Genomic DNA, 25477 nt, shown 5'->3' with positions numbered 1-25477 from the left:
AAAGTCTTGTTATTTCTTTTTAACATAAAAAAAAAAAAAAAAAAAAAAAAACAAGGATCAAGAATGACAGCGCTCTTGCTTCACTTTTCTGTTTTAAGGGGGCGGTCCAGTTCTCATGCAGATGAGCCAATGCTCACCTCGCAGCCCCCTGTACTGCGTGGCCAATTACAAGTATGGCTGCTGTTACCATGACGATTGGTAGCGTAAGTACCTGTTGAGCAAGTGCAAACAGAAGACAGTTAAAGCATGGGGTTTTCTCTCTCGGAGGCAGCACTTCATCTGCTGAAATACTCTTGCCAATTTTTGTGCGGCTCCATTTAAATAGGGCATAGTTGACCATGACAAAATGCTACTTTTTTTTCTCAAAAAATACATTTTCCACAAAAAAAGTTTTTGTTTCGAAAGAAATGACTCGATAAAGAAGAATTTTTTTGAAGATATTTCCCCCCAAAATAATTATTCTCCTTAAAAAACTAAGTAAAATATCAATCAAATACAACGATGTTCTTGAAAAACATACACATATATTCGAATCTAATCATTTTAAAATAAATAATTCTCATAAAATTACAGCTACATTCTCGTACTTCAATTACTTTTTTCAGTGTGGCTTTAATACTAAAGCTAGCACAACTGGAGTTAATAATACCTGACGCTTTTGTGTGCCGCTTGGTTGTGTTTTGGTTTTGACATGATAGTGTTTGCATTTAACTTTGCCTGAAAATGTTGACTTTTCCTGGCATAGCTGCCAAGTCATGGGTATAAATCGATGGGGCGGTATGATGTAAATTAGTCATTTCACAAGATTAAAAAGAGCATTTTCAGAAATAGGCAGATAACAAAATATTTAGGCAGATAACAAAATATTTACCTGGTTGGTTAATTGCACTTTTGATGGATGGGCACTGAGCAGACAGTCGAGAGATCCAAGTACTTGTATACATATAAAATTAAAAAGTCCATCCATCCATTTTCAACGTCACTTCTCCACATTAAGATGGTGGGTGTGCTGGAGTCTTTCTCAGCTGACTTTGGACAAAAGTAGCTGGGTCCACCCTGGACTGGTTGCCAACCACAGGGCACATACAATCAATCATTCACACTCATATTGATGCCTTAGGACATTTTAGAGCCTTCAATGAACCTAACTTGCAAAGTCCATGCAGAAAGGCCTCAGCGGAGGCCAACCTGAGATTCAAACACAGAACCTCTTGGTTATGAGGCAGACATGCTCACCACTCTAGTACCATGCTGCAGGAAAACAGTTGACAACATTGCACTTGGCTAGCAGACAGACTCGGGATGTGGAATGAGCTTCCAGTCCACAGTTATGCAAATATATGCACAGTCACAGCATTCTTGTGTGTTGCCCTTTTTTTTCCCCGTCTTTTATCAGTCTCACTCTCACAATGACTCATGTGTCTGCTAAAATACATTTGGACTGCGAAAACAATTCCCCACTCCACTCCATATATTTCATTGCCCTCTTCACTTCCGCTGGGCCATTTCAAAGCTTTCTTGTCTCTTCATTCTTTTCCTGTCATCAAACTCCCCCCCCCCACACACACACATAAACACACAAACACACACAAACTGCCTCTCCATCCCTACCACTACCCCCCCTCTGTCTCCCTTCCCCAGTCTCTCTGGCATCTCAGCGGGTCTCATGTGGGACTGATTGAGGCTGGAGGATGCAGACCTCATCAAAGCGTCAGTGTGGTTGAACGCGAGCAAGCGACGGAGGCTCCAATCTCGCGCTGGTTCCCCCCCCCCCACACACACACATAAACACACAAACACACACAAACTGCCTCTCCATCCCTACCACTACCCCCCCTCTGTCTCCCTTCCCCAGTCTCTCTGGCATCTCAGCGGGTCTCATGTGGGACTGATTGAGGCTGGAGGATGCAGACCTCATCAAAGCGTCAGTGTGGTTGAACGCGAGCAAGCGACGGAGGCTCCAATCTCGCGCTGGTTAATGAGCACCCCACTACCACCTCCGTCCCTCTCCTCCTGTTCCTTCTTCCTTCCCCCCCTCCCTCCAGCCGTGACATCCCTCCAGCGCCCATGCAACACATCAGTTAAATCTTTCCTTCTCTTGTTGCGACCCCCGGCCCACACTTCCTTCCTCCACTTCCCCCTCAGTCCCCCCCATTCTTTTGACACCCCTGTATTCAAATCTCTCCTTCTTCCCTCCTTAGACCGCTCCAACCGATTCTGTTTTATGCACACGTGCTACAGAAGAGACAAACGTTTTGGATTATACATTCATGACTAATGTATGAATTCCGCCTTTGGTTTCACTGCGGACAAGCATGAAAAATTCCACAACATGAATACAGTAAGCTAAGCCACTTAAAAAAAAGTCCAAAACCAGATGGCAGCTGTTAAAATTCATCAAGCGCTTCAATAGCATTGCACGGTCGTCCTTCGCTGTCCTGCGGTTCACGTTTTGCGGCCTCAGTGCTTTGCAGATTTTTTTTTTTTTTTAATTCAATGAATCAAAAAGGTTATTTTTAACAATTAATCAACTTTTCAATCCAGACTTTAATAGTGTTGCTGCATCTCAGCCTGGACACGAGTGGGCATTATTTAAAATGAGTTAATGCAGTGGATGTTAATTAACTCTTTAAGTGTGGAATTGTGAAGCTGTTTGAGATTCCTTTGAAATAAAATAAAACTGACTGAACCGCCAGCAGGAGATGAGCAGCAGAAAGACAAATACATGTGTTGAGTCATTCATATTTTCAACCCCGGCAAAACCGACTACATTGGCTTGTATGCTGAAGTACAACTGGACTTGTATTCGTGAGCAGGAAAAATCAGTTTGAGTGGTTGAATGTTTTGCTTGACGCATTCGGGTATAGAAAGGTGAATTCAGTGTTACATTTGGTTTTAGCCTCATGGAGCCTCACGTTCTACATCCCGGTCTTAACGACACGCTTCGAAGCTTAGCTAAACATTTGCCGTCGCATTTTTTTATTAAAGAGCGGAAACCAAAACCCTCGGAGAGAACAGCACTATAGTTCCAGCAGTAAATTAGCCGTGTCCTCGCTCCCACTCTCACTCGCTCTCTTTATTTTGTCTAGCAGCTTGAGTGAGTGTGTGATATTAAGTGTATATTGTCACTGTGCATTGAGAGGATGACATTTTCAGGATGTGTTTTTATATATGACGGAAAGAAACCCGGGATGGATTAGTCGTAGCCAGACACCGTGTTCATGGATGTAGATAAAGAAACAAACCAAATAGCTTTCTCAACACCTACAAAGCAATGCCACACACAGTGTAAGGTCCGTCAATGACATTGGGGGGTTGGCTTGTGTCTGTCTGACCGTAGTGACTGTAACAAAGTAATTGCACGCAATCTCTACTTGGTCAAAGTTTAGTCTATAGTGGCCTTAAAAGAGACAGAGTGGGAATAGTGAGCCAGTAATGTATGGTTAGCCACGTTTGGACCTTGAGTTTTAAATTCATGTGAACTGGGTTCGGATTTTATCAATGAAACCATTGGCGAGTACATTTGGTTTTGCTGGGCAACCTATATGGTGAATGTCTGCTGAAAATGGGATGATATACATTAGATGTAACAGTACAATACTCACGAGGGTACCAATTTGCTGCTTTTGGGGGTGGGGACGTTCTCTGGAACATTTGTTGAAAACCTCACCTTTTTGGTGTTTTTATTTTTTTTTTGGTTTTGTTTTGTTTTGTTTTTCTTTACTCAGGCCAAGGCTATGTCTAATTTAAAAATAACACTTTGGCGCCATGAGGTGGCACATTTGTCCTGTGTTGAACTAAAAGGAGGACCTTATTAGTCAAGCCATAGCCTTGTCCAATTGAAAAATGTGCTTTGCCATCATCTTGTGGCTCTGACATTTTTTGGAGGTGTGTCAGTTACTAGTGGATATTCATCCCAAGATGTCAATACTTTCTGTTATATTAGAAGTGAGGATATCTTCTTTATCTGATGCTCCTTACTTAAATCCACAAAATATATCTGGATTTACACATTCAAAGTCGCCGGAATATGACGACTTTCACCCCTTCCTGCTGCTTAATGCTTATCAGGAGCTAATGCTGTTGACTAACGCTAATCTGTGTTCCTCACAAAACTCAATATAAAGGTACACATAATTCTGCTTACTGGTAAACTTTGACGTCATTGCAGGGATGTCACACGCGCACCGCTTGAAAGTGGTTCTGTATGTTTGGCAAGTGTATCTGATCATGTCACGGGTGGATATTCTCGGTTATTATATAAATTAGCCCCGCTGTTCCGTAACAATTGGTGCTAGTGCCAAATGGCACACTGAGAGACATATTTTCATAAATAGATGAAAATATTTACTTGGTTGTTTGATTTCACACATGACAGATGGTGGACACCCGAGACCCAACTATATGTACACAAACAATTGTAAAGTAAATGTTCCACAACATGACCCCTCTTAAAAGATACACAATAAAAACAACAAGGCCAGGAGATTTTTTTTTTTTTTTGCATTTTGAAAATAATAACATATCGGGTTAAGTGGTTAAGTGTTGAAACACTCACCAAAAACAATCAAAGAAACTGTGCTAATATTCAGTGTCACTCTTACAGTGAATAAAAATGGGCCATTTGGTCTTCCCACCCTGCAATTCTTCGATGTGGGTTTGGCCCGCAAACACCACCCTCAATAAACTATTTCCAGCAGCAGCAATTGGCAGCTTTTAAAACTAAATTTTCAACTAACTACCTGACAGTGAGCGGCTGATTATGGAGTACAGAATCAAATCAAATCAAGCACCAATGAAATTTAAAACATCAAAATATTAAATACAACATACTACTGTTTGTAGTCTAAATCAGCAAAACTGTGATTATCAGCTGTCTCTTAAGTAATGTTCCTTTAGTGTGGCGTAATAAGTAACTATTCCCCCTACTTAGATCTACTTAGAAAACGAAAGGGCCACCCATCATAAATGTTCAACCTATTCAATATGAGTGACTGGATTTTTTGTGATACGGTGTAAGCTGTTCATTCTATTTTTTGTTTGTTTGTTTGTTTTGATTTGCAAGCAATAATCTGAGATGCAAGTTTTGAATGGTGGCAGCCAATCAAATTCAGGTGACTTTACAACAAGCACCAGTTTGGGAAGTTGTGAACAATTAATCAAAAAGAGGCTTCAAACTGTTTTATGCCCCTCCCAGTTGAAGACAATTACACATCGTGTATTTAAAACAATCCCTGATGCAAATTAGCTTAATGCTAACAAGCAATACAACACGCCATTGACAAGGTAATGATTGATAGGTTTGAACCCTTTAAGCAACGAACAGTGAAACACAGACAGTGCATCAACACATGCAGACAGACGATATAACAAAACTCACATCCATATATTCTTTATCCTCTGCTATAAACAAAAATATTACAGCTTACTAAATTAGTTCCTTACAGCTATTACATTCGTCGTTGCTTGTCTGTATGACTGTATGATTTTGCCCCCCAGTGGCCATGGAGCTGCAATGAATTAATCATGAGGCTGGAAATGTTTCATTCTTTACAATGTTTACATTAGTTGACAACTCTTTCAATAATTGAGTAATTATTTATAGCCACTGTTTGACTTTAAAGTGTCCAAAATCCTCCGATATCAGCCTCTTGACCATAACTGTTGTCTAATTTCTGCGTTATTTTTTTTTAAAGCAGACTGATTATCTTTTGTGTTTAATCGAAACAAGACATTTGCAAACATCTGCTTTGGAAAATAATGACCATGTGTGACATTGCTTAGCTGTTATTTAGTTTTTTTTTCATCACGAAAAATAAGCAACAATAATTGATTAATAAATAGAACTTGGAGGAAAAAGGTTTTGTAATACACTTTAATGCAAAATAAAATTGTATCTGATCATTCGACAGAATAATCGATTCTAAAAATATTCAGTTGTGACATCCCAAATTGTATTATGTCATTAATATGACTATATGTTTTATACGTACCGTATTTTTCACACTGAAAGGCGCACTGGATTATTAGGCGCACCTTCAATGAATGGCCTATTTTGTAATTTTTTTTTCATACATTGAGCGCACCGCATTATAAGACGCAATCCACAATGCATCCACTAGATGGAGCTATGCTCAAGGAAACACCAACAGATCGATCAGATGTCAGTAAAACTTATAAAGAATTATAAATCAGATCCTATATCCTATATATATATATATATATATATATAGAACTTATAAAAAAAAGTTGTCAGCAGGTCTCGAGCAAGGAGCCATTTTGGGGTCAAAATATTACCATAATGACCATACACAAGGCGCATCGGATTTTAAGGCGCGCTGTGAAAAGGTGCGTCTTTTTGTGCAGAAAATACCATATATGTATAAGCCAATTTATCATCGTCTTGTTTTCGTTTTGGGGCAATCGTGATGCCTCGTAGCACCATGCTGCCTCTCACAGGTCAGTGCGAGTACGAGTAGTTGGTACAACGCCAGATCTGTTTTGGGGGCGATTGTCGAGGATATCGTTGTGCATGATGTTCTGTGTTTGGTCATCTCGAGAAATATAACACTGCACACTTACAAGAGCAGTAAGCACACAACTGGCCCTCGTGTTCAAGGTCGATGTGTTTCCCCCGCTTTGATAATGTTTGTCTCAGTAATGACAGAAGGTAATGACTGTAGGAAAGGTGAAACAAATGAAGCTCTACTTCTGTGTCCACACAAGTTACTCGACTCTCCATGTGTGCCGTCCCCTGTGCTGAAGTCTGCATATTCTGCCAGCCGCCTCATCAACCTGAGAACACCCTAATGACTTCCTCGCTCGCTCTCTGCTGAGTGAAGTCATCCACTTTTCCATGTAGCTTCAAGTTTGAAGGCTTGGAGGAAGAGCGAGAGCGTCAGAGGTTGGGAAAGTAACGGAAAGGGAACAAGACAAAGCGCTAATGAGGTATTCTCGGGTGGCGTACATCCTCCTTGAGAGAACACATGAAGCGTGCCCTCATTAAGTGTCCTATATGAAAAGCCGCAATGGAAAGGATCTGATCCTGGGTTGATACACTGTACCGTGGAAGCGCCACAACGGAAACACACCAACATTGGTACATTTTGAAGTTTTTGGTGGAAATATTCTTTTTTTTACAATCAAATGTCAAACATCAAACCTAGTTTGGCCCTACTCGGACGCTAAAATACCATCACTGTCGGGCAACAACCGAGGTCCGCATTTGGTCAATTTTTTTTTTTTTTTTCACAAAGCGATATTCTTGGTCAACAATTCTTTTAACAGAGATGCAAGTAAACTTTTCAAAATTACCTAGTTTTTTTCTATAGGTGTTAATAATAATAATAATAATAATATAATTATTATTATATGCTAATACTTATGAATTAAAGGTGAGGTACAGCCACATGTGGATATTTTTTTTCTAGATGTAACTATAAATGACAATTTTAGTTACTTTTATAGTCAAACTTCAAAACCTTTGCATCATCTCGCAAACTTTTTTTTGTTCCATGTCACCTTAGGCGCTCCGTAGTAAACAACACAACGTTAGTCATTGCTGTTACATTAGGCAATGTTTTGAGGAAAGCTTGTCACAGAAATCGTATCAAAACATTTCTTTGTGCTTTAAGGCTTGTTGACTGTCTCCACCTAGAGTTGTGGAATGTCATTTTTGTGTTAGATGATCATTTATGAACATATTTAACCAGGAGGGGACGAGATTGATAGATGAATTTGATTTGAGGGAAAAGTGGTTAGGATTACACGACTGTCCGTGTTTTATGTTATGTGTTGTGTTTGTTATTTAACTTTATGTGAAATGTTTTGTTAAGCGCTTTGTTACAGCTGCAGCTGTTGTGACAGCGCTATATAAATCAGGATGTATTGTACTGTATAATTGCCTCGGTCTTGCTGTGGACCGCGATATGGAGGTTGTTTGAATGACAAGTATTTTGCTGCCCTCTCGTGGCGAGAACATAGACACACAGTTGGAAGGAGGACCAACAATCACATCAAACGTATGTACAGTAATAAAACACATGGTAAAACGCATTTTCGTAATAGAAACCATTCACATAAATTTATGCATCTATTTACCTGAAGAAATTTCACATTGGATGGTCCGAGCCGACATTCAAACCCAGGACCTCAGAAATGTGAGGCAGACAATCCCTAACCCTAAACACTATCGTACACATCGTGCTCATCCTCAATCATTTAAATGTATCACTCCATATGAATTACCGTAAATTCCTCCTCCCAGGATGCTGTTGTGTAGTCAGCTATTATTCTGCTTTCAGTAGCCATTGATCATGTTGTGACATAAACACTACAGTATTACATAACGATAATCGATCAAACCATTTTATTTGAATGTTTGCTTAACTGGTAATCATCCATCATCATGTAAGAGTTAACGTTCATAGTTTTATGTTGATCTTTGTCAACATTATTTAGTGAATTAAAAAAAATATAATGAACACAGATGAAATAAGGCCAATTACATTTAGCAAATTGTGACAACAGAACAATATAAATAATTATATTTTTCAATAAAAAAAAACAATTTCCAATACACTCGGATTAGAATATTTTATTATTCATAAGGTAATTATTTTAGGGGGGGAGGGTTAACACCACAACAACTTAATATTATTTAAATAAACAAAAACAAGAGAAATGTACTACTTAAACACTTTTTGGGGGAAAACGCTTCATAAACCTACTTCGAGCAGAAACAGTTTGGTTAATGTTAAAATGTAAAGCTAATAGTTCAATTTTTTGTGTCATTACTCTTGAGTTGTTGTTTTTAAATGAATCTTTTTTTATTGACAATTTCTATAACCCTACCTATTTTGCGTTGTTGACGATTTATTTTGTTACATAGACGTTTCATTTATTATTTTTTGAAGGAATGCATTGCGCTGTATGTAAAGTGCATGAGTGTACATCTGTTGTGAGTTGGCGTGATCTAAATAAAACTGCAACTGAACATGAATGAAACGAAGTGGAATGGTGACTCCTGTGTGACAAGGAATTATAAACATGGTAAGTAATAAAAACGTGCCGTTATTTTTACCGTAATGAATTACTTAAAATAAAGCTACAAATCGAAAGTAAACAACAAAAAACTCCACTACGGAAAAAGAGGTATGATAACTTCCGGGGATTGTCCTATTTTAGCTTTAGGGCGCCCTCTGCAGTCTGGGATGATCGCTCCTCCAACCAATGGTTCCAGATTGTCGTCGTCTTTGAAGCTTTGTTTTGGCTCCTCCCCTCAGTAAAACCCACTATGACGATGAAGATGCGTACCACTGGGAGACGAAACCAAACGTATCGAAGCTTAAGACTGCATAAGATACCTTTTTGATTTGGGCGAAATATAAATATTTTTACATTTGGATAACTGTTTATTTCGCAACGTCTGCGCGTCGGTGAGTGGCTCAGGTGATTCATTTTGTCAAAATAAATGAAAACATGGCGGTGCGAATCAGAAGGGGCCAATATCTTCATGTCATTCATTTTTTGTTATGTGGTCAACAGGCGGTTCGGGATACTCGCGGCGGGATGAGCGGCGCCGAACCACTGGGAAAGGAACACCCGAGACGGGAGTAATCCGCGGAGGGACATGAAGAGCGTCATGGCTGGGATAAAAAGTACTCTATTCGTCTGTCTGCACTATGGTGAGCAACGCTCCTTTGAAATTGATTATTGAGTGCGTTTATGTGTGTGTTTGCACGTATCACCACTCATCGGCTACGCGCATTTGCATGGTGGTGTATTGATGCACTTGTCATATAATGCAGCCATCATGACAAGGATGCTTGTTGTCCAAGCACTGGCGTGTTTGTTTGCAAATATTATGTAATATTTATCGGGTCGAATCAAACCGAAATTGGTTCGATGGGTGTGTCACATTGCACAACATTGGTTGGTCATTTTTTTGACAAGTAGTTTGCGTCGAGATCCGCACTCTTTAAATTTTCATGTTTTTTTTTTTTTTTATGCTGGGAAAGCTTGAATTTTCAAATTTTAAAAAGGTCCTTTCAAATGCTTGAAATATTAATGAAAAAAAATGAAAGCATACAGACAGCTTTAATATGGAATTTTTTTCATGGAAAGAAAGGATATTATAAGAATAGTGTCATTTATTTAAAGACGGAAAAGGCCGCTGTTTTTTTAAGAACAAGTCTTAATTTTTCCTCGCTAAAAAGTTGCAAAAGTTCCAATATTACAGGATTCTTTAATCTTGTGTGAAAAAAAGATATTTAGGAGAATATACTTGCAATTTAGCTTTTTTTGTGGATTAAATGGTCGCGAATAAAGTATTTTTTCAAGGAACAGAGGTGTATATTACAAGAATAAAGTTGCTTTTTTCAGATTATAGAATGTCATATTGTTTAGTGATTAAACGTTTTGATATTGCAAGAATTCTGACATATTTTTCCAGATAAAGTCAGAATATTGGAGATTTTCAAGACATGCTATAATGAGAATAAGTAATAATTTTTCAAGATAAAAAGTTGAAATATGACTGATGTTTTTTTTCAAGATATAAAGTTGAAAATTGCAATATTACATAAATATTTTATAGATTTAAAATGACCGTTTATAGTTATTAGTTTCTAAAAAGGTGCATTCACTTTGAAGTTGTTCATTCCTTTCCCAGATGGTTGTCAGCTCACTGAAATTTAAAGAGTCTGCATAAAAGCGCTTCATGGAGGCTCGATGGGAGCAGCGTGCTGAAATAACTAATTTGAAATCAATAACATGCTTAAATTTGACCTGTGGAAAAAGTAAATTCAATTCTTGGGATTTGTGATATTTATTGAAGAGAACACAGCTGCCCCCTCACCCTTCATCTTGGTTTGTCTAATCCAGACAGTGGTGAGTATTGTCACAAGCTGTGGCGTCCCTATCAGTCCCAGTTCTTGAGTCCAATGTTAATTAGGTCTCGATCCGCTTAAGCCTTCCCGCTCAGCCCCATGTCATTATCCACGGGCGTGTCGCGGTGACGCAGCGGCTTGGCCGACAGTTGCTGTGTGTGTGTAAACCCACACCCACTTGCACACACACGTCCAGTCTTTCAGGTTTGTTCGGGTAGTAATCCATTTTAGGTTAGGTCAAAGGTAGCACTAAAAAGTGTTCCGCATCCACTCATGGTGAATTTTTTTTCTTTTGCTTTTGCCATTGCTGGCAGATTAAGACTAAAATCGCCTACAGGGCGGAGAGCCACTGTTAAAAATGTGCATCTCTCTGAACGGAAACGTTGTTGCAACTAAAAAAAAAAAACTGCCAAGAAAACAATAGGGATTCTCTCATAGGAGAGGCGCGGATGAGAGCATTCGATACAGTACAATGCAATACATCTATATAACTTGCTCCGTCGAGAACGGGAACCAAACAAAAAAAAATATACAGTTTAGATAAAACACACTCATATTAGTAAAATTAAATAAAAAACTTGATGTAAAAAAAAATTTGAAAAACATTTGAAAAATACAAAAATGTTTGTCAATAACATCAAATAGTAGATAAAAATATTAAATAAAATTATATTAGATATTAGAGTAGAGAAATATTGTCTAAAATATTAAAGCGAAAAATGTAAAAATATTAAAGAAAAAAATAGTTGTTTTAGAGGTGAACTATTTAAATGTTGGAGGAAAACTAATAAAACCTTCAAGTAAAATTTTAACATTTAGAACATAATACACACATATATACAAAAAACATGGGGTGAAAACAAAAACACTGAGGCGAGAATGCAACAAAAGCGTTAACTCATTTCACAGGACTATAACAACTTCTTTGATGTCTTTTTTGTCTTTATGGTTCATGTTATTTTTTTTGTTTGCACACAAGGTGGGAGGAGCCAAAAGACCCTTCTCCTGAGAGGCTAAATATAGTGTTAACAACATTTACTATATGAACCTGTCATTAACTGTCTGAAACTGGATGGTCGCTTCATTAAACCTTTATCAACCAGTACCATGATTTGAATAATATTAAAAAGCACACACGTTTCAGTATGCTAAGTACTTTTGCAACGTCACGCTCTTTGTCTTTTATGTCTTCTGTTCACAGTTCTCCAGTATGCCGTGTCCCGCGAGGTGACCGTTCCCACGGGACCTTTGTACCGCGTGGCCGGCTTCTCCCTCTCCGTGCCCTGCGCCGTCTCCGGCTACGAGGGCCCGCGCATGCAGGACTTCGAGTGGTTCCTGTACAGGGACGACTTGGGCGACAGGCAAATTGGAGTTGTGTCCACCAAAGACAAAGGCTTCCCATACGCCCCCTACCAAGCGCGGGTGAGGAATGGCGAGGTGAGGGTGGACCGCGACTCCGGCGACCACGTGCGGTTGGTGGTCCAGAGGCTGCGCACGGACGATCAGGGCAAATATGAGTGCTACACACCGAGCACAGACAATGCCTACCTGGGATCCTACAGCAGCTCTGTGGTCGTTAAAGGTAAATTGTCAAAACAAGCGGTGCACACCCTGTGCCCATACTGTGTGCCATCAGACACGTCATTTGGTCATCAGGCACATGTTCAGTACAAGTACACAATCAGTGAGCCTACCCCAAGAAATCATGCAGAAAATACCCAAATATTCTATGAAAAGTACAGCAATATTATGGCAAAAAATTCAAAATAATTAAACCATATTAGATGAAAAATACACTAAGAGGAAAAATGCACACGTATTAAGGGGAAATATTCGCAAGTAGAGGAAAAATACAGAATATTTGTCAAGAAATATTACAAAAAATGGCACATACAGTATTTGAATGAAAGCTAGCCATTCAAATTAATAATACATAAATATCAAATAGGAAAATGAACATATTCAACAAATGTTTCAGACAAAAGAATTACACAAAAAACAGCTGAAAAATACACCAATATTAGAGGAAAAATAAAGGAAAACACACACATTGTGGGAAGTATACACAAATAGACAAAAAACACACAACCATTGGGGGAAATGTAAAATATAAGACAAAAATATCAGAATATAGAAATTATTATAGTATTAAGTTTTAAATGAAATATATACAAATAGAAAACATATAAAACACAAAAAATACCAAAATATGAGAACAGAATGGATTGAAAAAAATAGCATCACCAACATTAGAAAAAGTAAAAACAATTAGATTAATAACCCATAAAAAAATTGAGAAAATAAAAAATATATTAGACACAAACATTGAAAAAATATTGTAAAAATACATTAAAAGATTATATAAAAATACTTGCATGCAAATGTTGGGAAAAAATGCAAAATAAAAAATTGTATGTATATAAAATATGTAGGGGGTATAAAAAAAATACAAGAGATGAGTAAACAGAAGTAAATAAAATAATAATTGAAAAACAAATACTAGACAGCAAATCAAGTGGCGCACAATATCTCTGTACATCATAAGTTGCTGGCTGCTTAATTCGGTACAACTACAGGATCTTGTGCAGCACAGTGAGCCTGCCCACTGAGATCATTTTGCGGTAGCTCTGACGGAGAGTACTCTATTGATTCAATAACAACAGGCACATTATTGTGATTGTAATGTTAAGTGGAGAACAAGTCTCTTGGCTCGTTTAATTCTACATGGTGTGATGTCCTGTTCAGCACACTTGAAACCAGGAAGTCCACATTACTAGCAGCAAGATGCCATCATCGTCTTTGTAGAACAGCAGCCAAACGCTGGGAAAGAGGGAGTGCATACTTCCAGGTCCGTCCTCATTCCGAATATGCAAATGTTTGCAAGCCTCGTTGTACCTTTCGTTGCGATCACAAAGCAATACAGCAATTTGACGCAAAGATACAAATATAGGACAAGTGTGTATGTGGCAAAATGAAAACGCAAGAGGCTTGATTTGCACATGATATTTTGCAAGGTCATTTGGGATTTGACAAAAAGAAAACATGATACGATCATAAAACATGCTGAGTAAAGGGAGATTAACAACAGAACTTAACAACAGCGCTCATCAAATGAAATTGGCACGTACTGTATAAAGTTGCCACATTTAGTTCTTATCCATCTATCCTTTTTTTTTTTTTTACACTGTAGCAGTCTTTATTAGAGATACAGTTGAGCTTGAGTCCATCGCAGGTGAAGGCAAGTGGTGTACACACTGGACTATTAATCACATGGTGCGCACACACACACCCACACACACACACACACACACACACACACACACACACACACACACACACACACACACACACACAATCTAGAGTTAACCTAAGAAGCTTGTTTTGGGGATTTGGGAGGAAACTCCTGACTGTGAGGCAGACGCGCTAACCACTGTTCACAGATCATCAAAATATTGCATTCTTCCTGTAGCGGCTTCATTGAGTAATATATCCCCTTTTTGTACACCTGCAGTGATCCCTGACACACTCCAGATCAGCTACAGCCGCTCCCTGACCGGACAGCCCCTCCCAGAAGGTGCCGAATTAACTCTGACGTGCTCGGCCAGCATCCGCTCGGAGCAACTCACCCACTTGTCCATCACCTTCGGGAAGCGCAGCGGCCAAGCGGGCTCGGGTGGCACGGTGGGGCCGGAGCTCAGCACCGTTCAGGTTATCATCTCCATTGACAAGTTGCTGGGTGTCGTGCCGGGGCTCGCCTACAAGAAGCGCTACGATGATGGCGACATTACGCTGGAGAAGCGAAACGGAGAGGGCGGTCAGGACCTGTACATCATGAAGATCAAGGTGTTGCAGCCCAATGACACGGGAGCCTATTTCTGTGAGGCCGCGCAGTGGATTCGGGACCCGGACCGGTCCTGGCAGAAGATTGCCTACAGGACGCTGGACATTGGCAACCTGACTGTTAAGCAACTCTGTGAGTACAATGACATCATTTTCCAGGAAGTCTTGCTCAGTGAATGGGGATAGAGGCCAAGCGATTATGCAAATAACTTTTTAAATAATTGCTTGTACAAGAGCTGTACTGACTTACTAGTCAAATTATGATCCCAAGACCTTTTAATGTTATTTCAAACCAACTTTACCCAATGTAACTTTCAAGCGAAAAAACTAAAATCTTGTCTCTCAGTTGAACTTTGTCACTTCAGCATACTCCCTTGACACCAATCACTACTTTGCTGTTTACACAGGTGGAATCTTACTGCGTTTCAGAATGAGCACAAAACTATCAAGCTGGATAGCGGCAAGCAGGCAGACAGGGGGGGGGGGGGGCACAAATAGGTGAATTCGTAAATAGCAAGATGCGACTATGCTCAAAGTAACATTCTCTGGGAGGACAACTATAGAACAGGAAATGTTTTCGCAACTCTGATAGAAAAGAGCCAATTCCATTTCAGTCAATATGACGACACCACAAGGCACTCTGAATTTAGAGTGCCGTTTTTTTTTTTAATTTGAACACTGCGCTGGTGAAGTGACTTTGAAGTTGCTAATGACTGTTATTACCAGTCTGGGTAGTCTGAGTATTTACAAAAATCTATCGAGTTTATTGTCAATGGTTCCAATGAAATGCTGCAGTGGTTGGACCAGATAAAAGGAAGAGCATTTCTGAAGCCATTAATCCCTCAAACCTTAATGGAAATGAGCAGTAAAAGACCTCTAAGCATGGGAAATCGAGCCTGCGGTTCACACGGGCTCGCTTGGAAATGCATTTCCTAGTCTTGGGTTTGAGGCGCATCTCAATTTCTGATGAGATGTTCAGGAGGTCGGGTCAGAATTTGGAAATAACACGCTTGCGTGGATGCCGCATTCAATCGTGTTGGGTATTTTTTTGAATCCACCTTAGGCCCCTTGTGAAAAGTTATTACTTTATTAATGAAACCTGATGAAAGTAATTCATCCCAACTTCATGCTCTAATTGTATTTTTGATCTTGTTTGCATGCCACGTTGTTCCCATATTCGCACTAAAACGTCAAACATTTGTCAGGGCCACGCTGTACAGTTAGCCGTCAGACAATATCGGGATTGATACCTGAAGTCTGTGTTTCACTCTGAGATCAAATAGTGTTGACGAATGTTGCTTTCACAAGAGTGACAGCAGCTCTGAAGACACAAAAGGTGTCCTGCTTAGCTATTTAAGGTATGTGTTTTACTAACGTGTTATGATTCAGCCTGGGCTTGTCGTGCTGGTGGCTACATTGGACACTTTCCAGACTTACGAGTGAAGCCATGCATGTTTATTTCACTTTTGCCTGCCGCTTGTTTATCAGGCAGCCAAAAACCAGTTTCCTCCTTGAGCTCTTTGCCTACCTGGCAAGTTTAGTTTCATGGGCTCATGAAAAGCCAGCGTGAATCCCCTGACATGCTCCAAACTCAGCTCTTTCTCTCTCGTTGATGATGATCCAGCTGAATGTGGTGGGTCGATACCAGCTGGATGCCAGCCCGTTGCCTCGCAGCCCGGCTTGCTTTTTATGCCTGAAAGCGTTCACGCGGATCTAGAAAATGCCATATATTTTTTTTCATCCTTTGCACTTACCGACATTTGGGATTTGTTCTTTCCTTCAAGTTTTGCAGCTAAGTTAAAAGGCATCAGAGTAAACGTATGTGTTCGTGGAACTTCAGTCTAGGTTGTATAGCATTAAGTAGATGTAGGTCATAGACGCAATTGCACCCTCACTAATAAAACGTCGTGAATGGGAGATGAATGTGGAACAATGCCTGCATTATGTTGGCGTGTGTTCGCTCAGCACCTTCCCCTTTTGTCTGCAAAGACAATGCACCTATTGTTATTAGCTGTGGTTAAATGAGGACCGAGTATCTTTTTACCAGAATATATGTTCACAAGCCACTTCAATCGGTACACCTGCACAACGAATGCCGTCCAATCAAAACAATTTTGTATACAGCTCTTGAGCGACAAATGTTTGGCCTGTGAGCCTAGACTACAATATGAATCTATGCGTGTGCCGCATGCAGCGGATGCATCGCCAAATTTCCTAGATCGTCTATGGGAGTACGGAACGGTTTATTTGATTATTTTAAGTTTAGCCGTTGCCCACATTGGATTGACACCACAGCTGCATAGATTTGCCTTTCAGTCCGCTAGCTTAATGTAAACACGAAATAGCATTGATGTTGAGGTGCTTTACAGCTTTAAGCAATGGGTAGCACACAAATAGTGCCGCAACACATATAGACAGACAATGCAACTGGACTCTTGAAGTGTAAATTGTCCTTGAGTGTTGTGAAAGGCGCTTATGAATAAAATGTATTATTATTTTTATTATTTAGTGCCATACTGAGCTGAGCTGAGGTGAGAGGTCTCAATGAACAGTATATCCATCTGGCTTATACTGCCCCCAGGTGATGAAGACATGCACACCAGAAAGAGTAGAACAATAGCGATTCAAGTTGATGCAGTGATCCAAAAAAGGTTTAATTGCTTTTAATTGGCTAATTACTGTATGTTTTTATAAATTGTAATGTTATGGATTGCTCTTGCTATAAATACGCATTACACAGTTTTTTTGAGGAAGGCTTGAATGGATGAATGGCATTTACTGTTATTTCAATGGGAAAAGATGACTTGTGAACTGCTTTGAGTTAGGACCATGGTCACAGAACAAACTGAACTCGTCTTGAACGGTATCACGGTATTTTCCATTTTTGTTTTAATATTTTACTTTATCGTTGGTGTCTGGTGTATTCCTCGTACCTCCAATATCATCACTTTTCAGGAGCCCCCCCAAAACAGCATGTCGATTCAACAATTAACATGAAAGCGTCCATTTTTAACACTTTGAATTGGTCAAGAATTCGTAATAACAACACCCACAAGTGTGGACTGACTAATAAAAATATTTAAAAATGTTAAATTTACCAAATTGTGACATACGAAGGTTTGGCCTGACATCAGCGACACGTTGGAAAAAGTTTTTTCCCATGCTGGGAACACACGCAAGGTGTACTCCAAGCGCAACTAAACAAAAAGGCACCCATACAGCACAGATAAGCTAACTGTGCTAGCCTGTGTGCTAACTATGATAGCCTACTTGCTAACTTGCGAGCCTGAGCGAACTTAATCTTGTCATTTTGTTGCATTAAGCTGATTAATGCTGCCTGGTCTGAAGCCGTGCCCTCTCTTGCCCTACAGCCGAGTCTCTGAGTGTGACGTCAAAACCCCAAGGGGAGGTGACCCTGCAGGTGGGCTCGCCTCTCCTTCTGACCTGCGAGGTCAATGGGCTGCCTTCCGATGTCAACTCGGGCCTGCAGATTCAGTGGATGAAGAGGGGCTCTGCGGGTGGTGAATTCATTGGGTCTGGAGGCACGGAGGTAAGACTCTTACCTCATGCTGGATTTGAATGAGGGAAGTGATGAATGAAAAGGGGTCAGAATAGTTTTACAATTCTCATTTAGAGAAGTCTTGATGACTTCCTCTACATAATACATATTCTCTGTCGGCATGATAGCATTTATTACTGGAATCATTTAAAATCGGTTGTTCAGTTGTTGTTGTTGCATTCACACATTTTTCCAGATCCTCACCAAAATATTAAACTAAAGTCACCTGTCTATTGTGGTTCTAAGTAAAGCAAGCAAATAAAAAGAGCCATTGGGAATAATCAAATTGCTTCAGCAAATGTGAATTCGACAGCATGAATTCTCGACGTGTTTTGTATACCTCTGCATACCGAAGCTGCTCCCCAAATGTCATGTTGCAAAGTAAAACTGTCTTGGAGGCTGAATTTTTAAGCAATCCCCTCAACAAGGTTTGCATTTGAAGGACCCCAGGAAATTGCCTAAATAATGGCTCGTTCCAATCAAAGTGGCTGACTAGCTGTGTCATTTCAGGCATGTCTTTTTTTTTTTTGGCTTGCCCATGGTTATCATGCCAATCAAATTTCATATTGCCAAGTAAAACTGGCTTTGGAGGTTGAATTTTAAAACGTTTGTCTTTGAAGTACCCCGGCACCTAGCTAAAATGTCTCTCCACGTTAAACCAAAATGGCTGACTTCATGTCTTTTCAGGCATGGCTTCCTGAGACATTTTTAGTGGGCCTGCACATAAAAGAAAAGGCGACCAAATTTCACGTTGCTGAGAGAAACAGCGTGCTGAATTTTCAAAAAATTCACTTTGTCTTCTAAGAAAGAAATGGTTCTAAAATGTTTGCTCCAAACCAAAATAGCAGAGCTATGTGTCTTTTCAGGCATGTTTTTTTTTGTGCTCCTAGTCATCATGATAGACAAGCCTATCAAATTTCATCTTGAAAAATGCCGAGTAATACTGTTTGTTAGGTTTGTTTTAGAATGTCAGTCCCACAACCTCTAACCTTGGTAGAAATGGGACAAAATGTCAACAAGTTATTATTCTTTGAAAGAAATGTCTTTTGGGGGCATAGTTTTTGAGACGAATTTTGTTGTTGTTGATGATCTTCTCAGGTGGAGGTGGCCAGAATGAGCCCAGACGGCATTGTGAGCTGGGGGGACGACGTCAGCCGAGCCAGTGGTGGCTCTATGGAGAAAGTGGAAGATGCGAAGTACTCCCTGAAGTTGTTCTCTGCCCGGCCCTCCGACACCGGCGTTTATCGCTGCGTGGTCAGCGTGTACGCCGGTCGCAGGATCCCCGCTCCTTCTATGCCGGCGACACTCACGCAGAGGTCCGAGGGTGTCACAGTCAATCTCAAGACGAAAGGTGAGAGAGACACCACAATTACTTTTGTCTGTGCACCAGAGCCAAGTAGTCGGGTCTGGATGGATTACCGTATTGGCCCGAATATAAGACGGCCCTGATTATAAGATGACCCCGTCTTTTTCAAGACTCAAGTTTGAAAAAAGACTTTTTGAACACCAAATAAATTTTTACACAGAAAATAATTACAGTACATCTGAAACAAATGATTATAACAATATATTTGGCAGAAAAAGCATGTTATTTTGCCTCATTCAAATCCTAATATCTGAACATTTAAATATGTAAAATAAAGTGCAATCACACTGGTAAATGAATGGCTTCTGGTTTTTGAAATGTACATTTCATCCTAACTTCTCCTCAGCTGCTAGTTAACCTGGCCGATCTTCGACCCACTTTTCTCCAGATTGTGGCTACGTTTCTCCATTTTCTGTTTGCTCTTCTATTATTTTCTTCTGTTTTCTTTCTTACCGCTATTTTTTTATTTTTCTTCTCCGTGCTACCGCTATTTTTATTTTTATTCTTCATGACGGGTTTACTTTGGCCTGGTGAGTCAAGTTCAGCATTCGTTTCAATGATATCTGGCGCCATCTAGCGCCGTGAATGGTTATAACGTCTAGACCCCGAATATAAGACAACCCCCACTTTTTCAGTCTTATTTCAATGCAAAAAACACCGTCTTATATTCGGGCCAATGCGGTAGTAGCCAGCCAGGTATGCCTTCCAGGGCTCGAAAGTGTCATGATTATGCTCGCAACTGCTCCCGTGTGCCCATAAAAACATTTGATCCTATTGCACAGCGCAAGTACATGTTTTAAGCTCCTATACAGCGAAGGTGCTCCAACTCTGTCAGTCTGCCAGACTGCACACAGAATACAGAATGCGCGTCAGGGTAAAGCCTTCATGGATAAAATAAATAAATAAATATCCAAGGCTGGATGTGTACTTTGCCGACTCTTTTCTTTATAAAGTGCGACTTCCGATTCAGCTCGCCCCCACTCACTGAGGCGCCTACAACCCACACTGTATTTTGGCAATGGAGATTGCCTTGTCTTTTTTCAGTGGTGAATATCGAATTATAAATACTGTTGGTACTCCTGTTGAAAGAACACGATATGTGTACGGATGTTTGGGTCTCGAACTATCAACTTGTAGGAAGTTAAACATTGACACCCCTTGCGTTCGGCGAGACGCGAGATGCATTCATATACAGTTGGACAGAAAAAAAAAGTCCCTCGATGCAGTGAACGATAATAGCTCAAAATCTCTGAATAATGTGAGCTTTCTATTAATCTATAAAAGTTGACATATCTCAAGAAAAATGATGCGGGTGAGATGACGTTGCTGTTTTACGTCATTACAATCTATGGTGCATCTTGTAACTCATGTTATATTACCTAATCAAACCACTGGGCTCCTGTCCTTCAGTCTTGTTCAGTGTTTGTTAACGGCAGAACAATAGGCAGCAAACTGGTCGGGTCTGAATTTGTTGGTGTGGTTGTTAGATTGATTGAATTCCACAAGCTCAAGTGTTTTTTTCATTTTTTTTAATTAACTTATTTATCATGCCCATCTCCAGCATCAAGGTTTGCTCAATACACGTTTCTTTTCCGTAGATGTTGTAGTTTCAGCGGAGGCTCAGCTCGCCCAAGGCCCTCTGCTGAAAAGGGGCAGCACCATCACCCTCCTCTGCACCGCCACCATCACCACCACAGGTCCCGCCCAGGCTCAGGTGCAATGGTTGCGATGGCCTCTCCCCGAGCCACAGATCAGATCCTCGAAAAACACCACGCCGGAGCCGGCTCTCCCGGTCGAACCCAAACCGGTCGCTACTCTCACGTATGACGGCATCGTGGAGATCTACGGCAACGGCAGCGAGGTCAGCGTGGACCGGCTGTCCGTGGTCAGCTACCGTCTCCGGGTCCACGCGGCCACCATTGAAGATCAGGGCATGTACGCGTGCCGCGCTGAGGCTTGGGGCCAGGATCCGCACGGAGGCTGGTACAACTCTGGGGTCAAGGCTGAGTCCAATGCAGTCACCGTTTACTTGTATGCCCGAGGTAAGACACTCATCCTACGTGTCTTTGTTGCATTTGAATTTGTTTCCACTGCTTCTAGCGAGATCATGCTCAACCCTTGGGCAAGTGGTCGCCCTAATTTGGCTCATTTCAAACACATTTTCTCACAAAATAACATAAAGCAAATGAATGATGTTCAAGCTCAAGAGTGGCACAGTCATGAAACCTTTATTGACTCTTGCCAATACTGTTGAAACTGCTGGCAACAAAAGTGAGTAGACCCCCCCAAGTGAAAATGTCTAAATTGGGCCCTAAATTGGTATATAAGGTAAAGTTAACTACTAGAAATATACTAAAACACAAGTAAAACGACTCCCATTGGCTCCTTCTTAGTTGCTGACCTCCTCCTCATCCCGCTGGTGGTCGGCGTGTCGTCGGCCCTGCTGGTGGGCATCGTCATCATCGCGGCGGTGACCTGCTGCTTCATGAAGCGTCTGGCCAAACAGCGAGCTCGGAGGTAGCCGCCATACTCGCCATAGCCACCGGCACGCCATTTGGAACAGATGACCTTCGAGATGCCAAACCTTTTCAATTTGTTGTTTTAATTTTTTTTTTTTTTTTTTTTATAAATGTGTTACGAGACCACCAGCGCGCTCTCTGTTCAAAGTGATCTCCATCCTCCATCGATTGGTGTTTGTGCTTCGCTGACCAGATGTTGATTTTCCTCATGAACTCAAATAGTTGCGCTTCTTCCAGATGTTCTATCCTAACAAGCCACATGAGCAGCTGCAGACTTAACGAAGAGATAAATGGAAGCGCTACATGAACTGCACTGAGCTATAAAGTGTGTTTAATTTGGTTTGCAAAGAAGCTAATTTTTCCAAATTCTTAAGGACTCAGACAACAAGAAAAAAGAAAGAAAGAAATGGGACCAAAACCACTTGTTGTATTTGCTCAAGTAGTGGCTGTTTATTTGCAGCTGGTGCTCGGTGTTTGAGAGGAGGCCTACAGTATCTTTGTGCAAACAACGCTGGAGTTTGAACATAGCAGTTAGTGTGTGTTTCTGCCTCTGTTTTAAGTTTGAACTTGCTGCACAACTCCAAGCGACGAGCTATTTTATTTTTTTAACCCAGTTCTTATGGATAGATTTGGCCCCCAAAAAAGTTTCTCTTTTGGCATCGTTCTTCCAGAAAACAAGGCACATTTTTCAAGAAAAATTGGAATAATGTTGGACTATAAGCATTAGGTTAAAAAAAATTACTACTGTTTCTTGTTATAATATTCCAATTTTCTTCTTGGAAAAACAAAAAATGAATTGAACACTGCCAAGCCTCCCAGTTCAAATGCATATTTGGCATTAGTGGCAGTCACTGAGTTCATCGTAGGTCAAAATCCCAGCCATCCATCCAGTGTTTATTTTTTATGACTTTTTTTTTTTCCTCGAAAACTTTTTTTTTTTCCTCGAAAATGACTGATCTCATATTAGTTTTCCTCTAAAGATACAATATTATTCCCGTCCTCAAAATAGTGCTTAATTGTACCATGACTTTGTTCTCATAACACTTAACACTTTTTTCCCCCTGAAAAATAAGCATACTTTGTGCAGTACATCTGGAGTAAATAATTTTCATGACACACATTTTCTCAAAGTAGATGACTTACATAAGGCCACTATTTGAGGAAATACGCGTTTCTTTGTGTTCACTTGACATTGTCTTTTTTTTTGTGTGTGTGTACATTTTGTTTTGTTTTTGTTTTTCCGGGTGGCTGCAAGTGACGCAGACGGACAAACACTGTTGTAAAGGACAATTCCCTTTGTGTGTGTGCATGCATGCGCGTGTGTGTGTGCGCATTGCCGTACAAAAATAGTCAGGGAGAGGCTGTTGTCGTCTTGCACTGAAAATTTGTGTCAAAAGCCTCTGTCGACACTTGAAAACATGAAGGATGAAAGTGAGACTCCATCAGAGGGGGGAAAAAAAATGGTTGTGCTGTATAATTTTTGGCATCCTCTCCTAAAACCCGCTTATAAATGTTGCTCACGAACATTGGGGAATTTAAAAAAAAACAAAAATGCAGCATCCTGAGCCACTTTGCTCCAGATCAAGCACTCAAAGCTGATTTTTCGCACCCCCACCCACACTGGCACAGATACGTGAGCACGCACAGCCTGGTTGGACTGTGGGTGATAATCCCACTTTAGAACGGTGCAGTCCCAACCCCACCAGTGTTTAACGCGCCAAACCCTTTCCTGAGTCCTTTGCATGGTGTTCTACTACCACTGTCCCTGAAGGCGTCTTTAAAAGGTCTCATGGTGCTTTTGAGAAATAAAAAAAAAAAAATGATCGTGCATTTGTCACTTTTGCTCTCATGTCTCGCTCACACCACTTTTCCTTCAGTGCCGTATTAGTCGGTGCTTAACAAGTTCTAATGAAGAATGTGTTTGGTTTTCCACCGGCGAAGAGCCGTGCGTCGTGCTGTGCAGCCAGAGATTTTAGTGGTAGGTAAAAAAAAGTTTTTTTGTCTTGGAAAATGTTATTTTTGAGAGGGGGGAAAACGTCTGTCATGGTGCTTTTCATGCAATGAATTCTACCACACTCTGCGGATGTCACATGCTGTGATGTCTCCTTGGTGCGCCTTTCTGAATGTTCTTGGAAAAACAACACATGATGCGCTTGTGTGGATTCCTCGTCCTTCCCCAGGCTTTTTGTGTGTTCAAAGCAGCACTGCGAAAGAGATTTTCACATTTTTGCTGGAACGCTGCGGGATGCTGCTTTGAAAACATTGCGGGGTTGGGCGGGGGGGTCATCTTACAAAGCCAAATCCAAGTCAAAGATTCACTATTGGATACCAAACAGGATTTAGACAGCCGCTCAAGAGCCAAACCGTCACTCAGCAGTTCGTGGACTGCTTTTCGTTATTTAAAAAAACAAACAAAAAAAAACCTTGCAGCATGTCTGTACCCTTTTTGGCCACAGTATTAGAGACATAACAGGGTTCCCACGGGTCCTTAAAGTTAATAAAAATCCATAAAAAAAAGAAGTTGTAAAATTATGTTCTTAATTGTCCTTTTTAATTTTCAGGGAAAGCTTCTAAAATCAATAAAAATCCTTAAAAATTAACCTGTGATGTTCATTTCATTTTTGTATGTAATTTTCCCCACCCTTCCAATGAATAGTTTAGTCGGAAAATGCGCCTGGCGCTCTTCCCCTCAAACCCCGCTGTCGGGCTACATGCCTTCCTGGTTCCCGCTCTGCTTTTCCTGCCGTCTCCGATCAGTTCCGATGATGATCACGTGATCACTTCGGGTCATTTCGGGCCAATTTGACATACAGTATGTCAAATAAAGGGTTATCTGATTGTTCCTAAAAATAAAGATGTGCCCTTGCTTTGGCAGCAATGATTTGAACACCAGCTCAGTGATATGTGGCTTTCTGTTGATTAAATCCACAGTGAATTCCCTGCTGAATGGAGAAAGAGTCCTTTAAAAAATGGCTAAATTAGCCCTCAAAAGTCCTTAAAAGATCCACAAATAAAAAGCAAGTGGAAGAAGAGTGGAAACCCTGCTCTACATTGTCCCTAGGTGTCAGTGTGAGCGCGAAGAGGATAAGAAAACAGATGGCCACACATGTTCCTGGAAACCTGTGCAGGCACGGGTAGAACGTGCAACCTCACACTGAACGGCCAGAGCTGGAATCGAACCCTGCACCTTCGCAGCGCAACGCCAGCGCACTAAATATTCGACTACCAGGTAGGGAATGAATGGTGTATATTGTTCCTCGGTGTGAGTGTGAGCGTGAGTAGCGCGAGGAAGAGGATCAGAAAA

At 40.6% G+C, this 25477-nt stretch overlaps 1 protein-coding gene across 1 annotated transcript; it reads left to right on the top strand.

The window, feature by feature from the left end:
• The first annotated feature begins 9272 nt into the window (after positions 1–9272).
• Positions 9273–24003, top strand: igsf8 (immunoglobulin superfamily, member 8). The gene is made up of 8 exons (XM_019861068.1): positions 9273–9450; positions 9547–9686; positions 12091–12471; positions 14401–14862; positions 18101–18279; positions 19387–19639; positions 21253–21696; positions 22048–24003. The coding sequence occupies exons 2-8, from the start codon at positions 9632–9634 to the stop codon at positions 22173–22175; spliced, it is 1902 nt and encodes a 633-aa protein (XP_019716627.1). The 5' UTR covers positions 9273–9450; positions 9547–9631; the 3' UTR covers positions 22176–24003.
• Positions 24004–25477: the final 1474 nt, after the last annotated feature.

The sequence above is a fragment of the Hippocampus comes genome, unplaced genomic scaffold (genome assembly GCF_001891065.2).
Source record: "Hippocampus comes isolate QL1 unplaced genomic scaffold, H_comes_QL1_v1.1 scaffold40, whole genome shotgun sequence".
Classification (NCBI taxonomy): Eukaryota; Metazoa; Chordata; class Actinopteri; order Syngnathiformes; family Syngnathidae; genus Hippocampus; species Hippocampus comes.
The sequence above is the reverse complement of the archived record's forward strand: the minus strand, read 5'-3'. Positions and strand labels throughout refer to the sequence as shown.

What these genes read in the sequence shown, in the direction of transcription:
- igsf8 (XM_019861068.1), top strand. Translation starts at nt 9,632, where the DNA reads ATGAAGAGCGTCATGGCTGGGATAAAAAGTACTCTATTCGTCTGTCTG. An exon ending in CAGCTCTGTGGTCGTTAAAG is followed by an intron (nt 12,472 to 14,400) that starts GTAAATTGTCAA and finishes GTACACCTGCAG; the next exon opens with TGATCCCTGACACACTCCAG. An exon ending in CCTGACTGTTAAGCAACTCT is followed by an intron (nt 14,863 to 18,100) that starts GTGAGTACAATG and finishes CTTGCCCTACAG; the next exon opens with CCGAGTCTCTGAGTGTGACG.